We start from the raw sequence: 8,281 nt of genomic DNA, 5'->3' as shown, positions 1-8,281 counted from the left end.
AAAATATTCTCTGGTAAGAAAGAAAGCAAAAAGAAATATTGAAATGTTATCTTTAAGTCATCAAAAGCTTGGTATCAGACAAATGAAACTGTTATGTGAGATTATCATTTTTAATTTTAGATAAATTGCCATAATACTAGATGTCAACTACTAAGCCAAGCATGGGAGGGAGGGATAGGGAGAGAATGGGGTGGGGATTGGGTGGGGGCTGACTGGGAAAAGTGTGCATGTATGTCTACAAAAGTATGTATCCTACTATGATGTATGAATACAGTGCACCAATTAAAAAATAAAAAAAAACAGGGTCTCCACTAAACTGCTGAGGCTGGTCTCAAATCTGCCATCTTGTCTCAGCCTCTCAAGTCCTGGGATTACAGGCATGTGCCACCATGCCTAGATGCATAGTGAATATTTATTGATTGAATTGATGTGTGTCTGATACTCTGCTAAATATGATTACATATATCATCTCATTTAATCCCAATAATGACTCCATGGTCCACTGCCCTTGTCTGAGAGACGGTAAACTGAGGCTGATAAATTTAAGTACTTTGTGTAATTCTACATAGCTCTTGGGTAGCAGCTAAGCCAGAGCTCAAACAGTTTAAAGGTTGTGAAAAATGCGACACAGTGAAAAGGAAAGTTACATTGTTCCAAGAAGAAATCGACTTTTATAGTCTTAACAATTTTCTTTATATTGAGTCAAACTCACTTGTATATGGGGAAAGAAGCTGGAAATTATATCAAGAGGGAAACCCTAAGACTCTCCAGGTGAACTTTAAAAGTAAGTTTCTTATTTTCTAGACGACAGTGTTGATTGGGTCTGTCTTACCAGCCTGATTTCGGTTCGCGCCAGGTCCCATAAAACAAGGAAAGTCAAGAATTCTTTCACTGATCAGAGTCAACTCAACAAAAATCTGGCAGCTAAATAGCGTGTATAGGGCGCTGTGGTAGTTTCCAGGATATTCAAAGCATGGAGCCTGTAACTGTTGTCCAAGAGGTCACAAGCTCTTTGGGGTTATGGTGATACAAAAATAATCCTAATAGGTAAGTGTAGACTTCACGGATAGGCACACATGGAATGCGTTCTGAGGTTTCACATTTTAAAAGACCAACCAGGTCTTTAAAACATCTGTTGTTTGGTACAAAAATCCAGGGTTATCTCTGGCAATTAACATTCATTTAAACTGAATGGAGAGGGGTCAAACTTCTTAATTTTTTTTTTAAGCAGTTGGGAAACTTGTAAAGGTAGTCACATGTCTTTCTAGATGTCTCTCAGTTAGGGGCCAGGGTTTTCCAAGAAGGGTGGTTTACCATCCACTTCTGGAATGTAAGAATGGCAAGGGGTGGCGGCTCCAAGTCCAGGCAGTCTTCCCTGAGAAGGTAGGGACCAAAGGCGCCATACCACAGAGCGGGTGCAGTGGGTGAGACAAGAGGAGTTGTGGGATTGACTGGGATGATAAGGGTTAAGGTAACAGTGTTGATGCAGAACCAAGTCGGACCCGTCGGATTGGGTGGCGAGGCGCCCTCCTAGTAGAACCGAAATGATCGCGTCCCTTTCCCCACTTCATTGGGGAAACCGTCTTGGACACAGTTGGAGCCGACAGAAGTCTGCAAAAGCTCCTTTCAGACCAAACTGAGCACGCTCAGCCGTCAGCCTTTGGCACAAATGTGAATCCGGGGCTCCAGATTTTAACAGTGGCAGCTTGGGGAGAGGTGTGACAGAATGGCATCCCGGCGGAGGAGGCCACAGGTGGAACCTGGAATTTGAATACAAATGAAGGAGCTGGATGGGGGCAGTGTTGCCGAGAGGGCGAGGAGATCCCAAGAAAACAACCCTTCGCCGCGCGCTGCCCGGACCTGATCCGGGCAGGCAGTGCTTGGTTAATGCGAGACGAGGATTGCAGCGCAGTTACCGGAGAGGACAGATCGGGGTTCAGGCCTTGGTCCACGGCAATGAGTGGGGGGCGAGGGAACTGTCGTTACCAATAAGTAGCGGGCCTCCTAGGGCTCCTCAACTGCTCCTTGGGCTGCCATCTCCCCTTTGACGGAAAGTGTGATGTCTCAGAAACCCAGGAGCCGGATGGAGGTTGCACACCGGGCACCCTCCTTCCACGCCGGCCAGTATTAGTCGCCGGGGCCCAACCCCTGGCCCGGCTGGAAGGGGCTCAGAAGTGCACCTTTGCCAGCCAGTTTCTGCAGCGGTGCCCCTGACCTAGTGCATCCGCGTCTAGGAGAGCCCTAGGTTTTGTTCAGGTGGTGTGGGGAGGGGAGTCTTCTAGCACTCGGTGGGCAAACCGTGACCGCTGAAGACGCGCTCCGGGGTAGCCAGGCGGGGGAGACACCTCCAAACGCCCCGGATCGCGTGGCTCGGGCGGCCGAGGCGTGCCAGGTTCGCTGCGGGGCGGTCCTGCCTGACCCCGGAAGAGAAAGTTATTTTGGGGAAGGGGAGCGCGGCGAGGAGGAGGGCGAGCGAAGTCAGACTGGACGCCCAAGTCGTCCCGCTCCCGCCTCCTCTTGGCTCCAGGGGGTCCCTTCGGAGTCCGGCTTCCTCCGAGGGGGCCCACGCAGCCGGGGTCCCGAGCCCGAGTGGGGGCGGGGGGCGGGGGGCCGGCGAGCGGGCTGCGGGAGGCCCCCCGGCCCCCCCCGGAGCCGGTCTCCGGGAAAACCCGGCGCGGAGCCTCCCCGGCGGCGGGCGGGCGGCGCAGGCGCAGTGCGCGCGGGCCGGTGGGCGGGGCCGGCGGCGGCGGGAGGGGCGGCGCCGAGGCTCCGGGCGTTGGGGACCGCGCAGCCCCGCGAGGAGCCCGCGAGCCCGGGGCCAACCTCCAGCGCGGATCGGCGCGGGCCGGGGCCCGGGCTGCGCGGCTCGGGGCCGGCGCGGCGGGCGGCGATGTTCCACTGCATCCCCCTGTGGCGGTGCAACCGTCATGTGGAGACCATCGACCGGCGCCACTGCTCGCTGGTGTGCGTGCCCGAGGAGATCTACCGCTACGCCCGCAGCCTGGAGGAGCTGCTGCTGGACGCCAACCAGCTCCGCGAGCTGCCCGAGGTGAGCGCCGCCCGCGGCCGCCACCTGCCGCCCCCCGAAAAGTTCTTTTTCCTCTGCTGCAAAGCGCCCTGACGTTCCCCGAGCGGCTCTAGAGCTGGTGCGGTTGGGGCAGCGTCTGGGCCCGGGGGTGGCGGACACACGGGGTCCAGGAACTGACACCTGGCGCGGGGCCCCTCCCGGCCCCTCCCGGCCCCCCGCCCCGGCCCCTCCGGCGCGATCGCCGCCCCCGCCGGGCTCCCCGCGGCCGGGGCGGGACGGGGGGGGGGGGTCTCGGGACCCGCGGAGCGGCAGCGGCGCGCTATCTCGGCATCTCGGGAGGAATGCGCCCCGGGCCTTATCGCAGGCGGGCTGAGCGCCCGGAGCTGGGCTCGGCCTGCAGGAGCGGCCGCGGGTGCGGGCGGCGGGAGCCGGGCGGGGACCCGGGCGCAGGTGCCCTGGAGCCCGCAGCTCGGGCCTCGCCCGCCCGACCTGTTGCGTGGCAGAGCCGCGTGGACGGCAGCCAGGGCTCTGCGGGTCAGCCTTGCAGCCGCCTCTCCCGGCGCGTCCGCGTCCAGCCCGCTGACTCGTGTCCTCGCAGTGATGCGTTACCTCTGCCGAGTTGTTTACGAAAATTAATCACCCTGCTGCGGCCCAACTTGTCCAGCGACAAAAGTGCTGATTGTACCCTGTTGGGGAGTCGGAGAACTTTTAGCCCTTTGAGCTTGCCTTAGGAATTTAGCTGGAGGAACTCTTAGGGAGAAAGGCATCTCAGACCCAGGTGTGTGCAGGAAGTCGTGTGTGGCAATCCAAAGGTGTGCAGGAAGTAGGGAGCCTGCCGGGAGGCGGGGAGGGGACCCAAGGCCAGGGCGTCGGAACTCAGATATCTTGCTTGTACTTTGGTTAACACACCCCGAGTCACTGTCACAGAAACGCTGGTCTAATGTTCTAGTTTGTTAAACAAACAAACAAACAAACAAACAAACAAACAAACAAACACCCCGATGCGTTCTCCAGCGCAGACAGCGTTTTAAAAACCAGAACTCTGTGTTTTTCTCAACATTTCAAGTGTTGTTAACTTTCCTTGGTTCTTGTAGAAATGATTGGATGCTTACTCTGCCTAATCACAGAGATTATCTTCACTGGGATCTTTGCAAAGCCCCCCAGGCTTTATTTAGCTAAAGAGCAGAAGAGCCATCTAGTTCCCGCAGGCATTTATTATTTTTTCAAATACATAGTTTTGTCTGGGTTTAGCTTCCTCACATTTGACGTAAGCTGTAAGCTCACACACTGGTTTCAGTGTATAACTACTTTAGGCTTTACGGTATAGAATATGTAAGTTGATTCACTTAAGAGCTTCAGAGTAAGGTGACTGAAGATCGAGTGAGTTATTCAAGTAGAGATGTTTCAGTGATGTTTGTTTTTCACTGTGTAAGTAGAAGGTCTCCTTTGACTGGGTTGGCTCCACTCCCTTTTCTCAGTTTGTGGATTTCCCTTTAATGTTGGAGAATTTAGCTTGGCCTTGGGAATTATGGGATGTAGTAGTGCCAGGTATCTCTACTGATCATAGATGGGACGGTCTCTGCATCACAAAACACAGTCTGATGGCACTGTAAATACAGTGAGTGCGCATTCCAAAGGCTAGAGATGGACTTGCGTGTCGGCAGTCATCACCTCGACGGCTCTTAAGCGTGTACATTTTGAGTTCCTATAAACTCGCTATTTCTCTCAATGTGGGTACCTGGGTGTGAGCAGTCACCATGAAAGCAGATATTGGTCCCATTCAGCCCTTCCTTCACCTCTGCAATCTCTATAACTTATTACAACTGTTACCTAGTGCACCTGCCCTCTTTCCCAAACTCCTGTCTCCTCACCTGTCACATCATCACTCTTGCAGACAAGCCGCAAAGGTCCTTAGTGTGGTGGCCATACCAGCTGTCTATTTTCCTCTCTATAATTTGGGAGCACAGCCAAAGGGGAAGCCTGTATCCCCTACCCGAACAGGAAGCGTCAGGATAATGACAGACACCGATAGCCTCTCATTTGCTCCAGCATCTTCATGTACAAATTGAGTCAGAATTGATTTTCTCAGAGCTACCCAGCTGGTTAGATGCAGTCCCTAGCTGGCCCTGTTCATTCACTTTGAGCCAACCGTGACCACTCTGGACACCTAGCAGGAGTGTGGCCTGCCGGCCACATTTGTTTGCTTGCCCCTATCAAACCTTCTGTTACTTAGCGCTCCCCACCCTCTCACAGCATTAAGACTTGGCCGCATCAAACATGTATTGAGCCTCCATAATTTACTAGTGACTGTGAACATGGAGATTAAAGGCACTGTGAGTCCTCTGAGCTGTTCCCAGCTTCGTGGGGAGGCAGATGACTTTGGGACAGATGTGATGAGCATGGGGTGGAGGGAGCGCAGAGTTCATCCAACCTCAGCCGCTGTAGGTGCGATGGCTTGTTTACCTAATCTTTCAGCGCCTTGCTGAACCTGCATCACCAACCCCAGCAGTGGCTCTGCCTTGTGACACTCGCTGGGCACCGCCTTCTTCAAAGAGGGGTCCTGGACCCTCACTTGGGCGGTAGTCTCATTCTTTCCCCTCCATCTGCGGCTCTTTTCACCCTGTCCCTGCAGCAGGACCCTTCTGGATCTGTACTCACAGAGGCAATCTCATTGTTACGGTTCTGCTCCTCCTTCTGAGCAGAGCGTCACCCCTGAGGGCCAGGGCGGGTCTTGTTCAATAATCGGTTATTTCTCCATTGAGTGAATATTGCCAAGTCTTATTAAAAATCCTCCTCCGTGGCTTCGTTCTCTTCCCTGAAGCCTCTCACTGCTCCGGCGGCATCTCTCCTTTTCTTGTGGAGTCAGAATGTTCAAGCTGGAAGGAAATGACTTCAGGATGAAGACCATCTATTCAGTGAGGTTGTTTTGTCTGGTTAGTGGGTGAGTGCCACAGGGTCATGGCTTCCCCTCTCTCTATCCTTGTGTTTCAGCTGCTACTGTTTTCTCCCCAGTGTGTGTGTCAGTTCTCAAATTTCTCCAAATATGTGTGTTTTGCAGCGATCTCTCTAGCACCGCTACAGTGCTTAATATAGTAGACAGCAAATATTTTGAGCGAATGCACCCAGACCTTTATAGCTTAAAATGTCTTCATCTTGTTACCTTCCCTCGGAGGTCAGTTGTTTGCTTGTAGATCGCCAGAGGACAGTACCTCAAATCCCTTCCTCCTCCTTTCGTTCTTTCTCCTGTCCTGTTTTACTTTTTCCTAGCTCTAGAATACTTTGAGTTACTGAAGATCAGACCACGTACTTGCTTATAAGATCAGACCATATACTTACAAGCATATACTTGCTTGTCTGACTTCTCTACTAGAACATGGGTGTCACAGGGGCCCGGGTGTTTGTAGCTGAACCCAGGATAGTATCTGGTACATTGTGAGCACTCAGATCTTGTGGCATTAATGAACCATGTCACGTGTGATCATAAGTAAGCGGTCCCAGGTTCTTATTCATCGTAATTCCCTTCCCTATGGTCTGATTTGGTCTGGTGAAACTGATGATGACAAAAAAAATCTTTCAGAACCCAGTGGCCTTGACTTGTGATTCTCGGCTCACCATCTAGTCTGCGCCGGACACTCTGAAATAGCAGTTATGCGTTGCAAACGTATCTCCCGTGGGTGTCACGTCATCTCCACCTGCAACCTGTTAAGGCGATGCCCATCTCCACTCGGAGCAAGCTCCTTTGGTCTTACCTCTGCCAGGTTGTAGTTTACTTTGGAGCTGGCATCTTTTGCCAGCAGTTCCATTTCTGAGGGGCGGGACCTCTCAGAGCTCCGGGGGCTATCCTTGACACTTCTTCTTTTTTTCATTTTCTCACCAAGACCTGCCATTTTTTCCCTTCATGAGCCATTTTCCTCTCTCTGAGTCTCACTCCCGCCTGGTTGGTCTCCTCTGAGTCTGTTTGTTGTGTCCGTTGCTGATCCTCTTTTGCCGGCGCACTGTAGAACTTTCCTTGAAGGGCAGAGGAGGGCACCAGTGCTGGATTCAGAGAGTTCAAAATGGGGCTCCATCTCTTGAAGACTCTGCTAGCCTCAGTTTCCTCCGTGCTAGAGAAGTGCTTACTTTATAGGGGTATTGTGAGGATTAACAAGGTCAGGTGCACCAAGTCCTTAAATTGTCAACACAGAGACCTGAAATAGCTAAGGTCTTTCTGGATACTGTGGCAAGAACCTTTTATTACAAAACAGCATTCCTCCTCCTCCTCCTCCCCTCCCCCTCCCCTCCCTCCCCCTCCTCCTCCTCCTCCTCCTCCTCCTCCTCCTCCTCCTCCTCCTCCTTCTTCTTCTTCTTCTTCTTCTTCTTCTTCTTCTTCTTCTCCTTCTTCTATCTGGGATTTGAATTTGAACCCAGGGGCATTCTATCTCCTCAGCCCTTTTTATTTTGAAACAGGGTCTTGCTAAGTTGCTGAGGGTCCTACTAAATCGCTTGCAATCTTCCTGTCTCAGCTTCCCAAGTACTGGGATTACAGGGGTGCACAATTGCGCTTGGCTAAAACAATGTTTCTTAAACTGCAGTTTAAAAATATTTTCCTGGATGGCTAAGGTACTTTTAAACCAGATTAAGTTTCTAATGTTTATTTCAATAGCAGTTTATAAATATGACAAATTCCTAACATTTAGATGACTTTATAAGTGAGTCGTGCCATATGATTTTATTGCCTATATATGCTTCCTTGATTGCTCTTTTTTGTGGTATTAGGGATTGAACTGAAGAATGTTCTACCTCTGAGCTAATCCCTAGTCCTATTTTATTTTACGTTTTGAAGCGGGGGTCTCACTAAGTTGCTGAGCGCCTCACTAAGGTTCTGAGGCTGGCCTTGTACCTGGGATCCTTGTGTCTCAGCCTCCCAGGTACTGAGATTGCAGGTGTTCCATTGCACCCGGCTTGAACACTCCTTTGATTGTAGCTAATGGGGGGAGAACAGGTATGGCCATATTATAGAAATTATGTGTCGGGGTCAGATGGTAACTGGAAATTGAATGAGGAAAGGTTTCATGGCACTCGTCAGAGAAAACTGATACTGAGATCAAGGGTGGTGCTGCTGGTGGCAGGGCCCGTCCGCGAGGAGCCTGTGCCACGCTACCGCTGTATTAATGCTCTGTGAGCAGCCCGGCACTGTCTGCAAAGTTGCATCACCGTAATCTGTCACGTTAGACTAATGCTTAGCTCTCTCTTACTGGATTTTATTAGATTTAA

The 8,281-nt window shown here is 51.8% G+C and overlaps 1 protein-coding gene across 1 annotated transcript in view; it reads left to right on the top strand.

The window, feature by feature from the left end:
- Positions 1 to 2,890: 2,890 nt before the first annotated feature.
- Positions 2,891 to 8,281, top strand: part of LRRC1 (leucine rich repeat containing 1) — a gene marked incomplete at both ends in the record, with an annotated part of 130,896 nt that continues 125,505 nt past the window's right edge. Inside the window, one exon of the mRNA XM_080699730.1 lies at positions 2,891 to 3,049. Within this exon, the coding sequence (XP_080555856.1) occupies positions 2,891 to 3,049 (159 nt within the window). The remainder of the gene's footprint in view (positions 3,050 to 8,281) is intronic.

This window comes from Muscardinus avellanarius, assembly GCF_963383645.1.
Source record: "Muscardinus avellanarius genome assembly, chromosome: 8".
Lineage (NCBI taxonomy): Eukaryota > Metazoa > Chordata > Mammalia > Rodentia > Gliridae > Muscardinus > Muscardinus avellanarius.
This window is presented reverse-complemented; position numbering and strand designations above follow the sequence as displayed.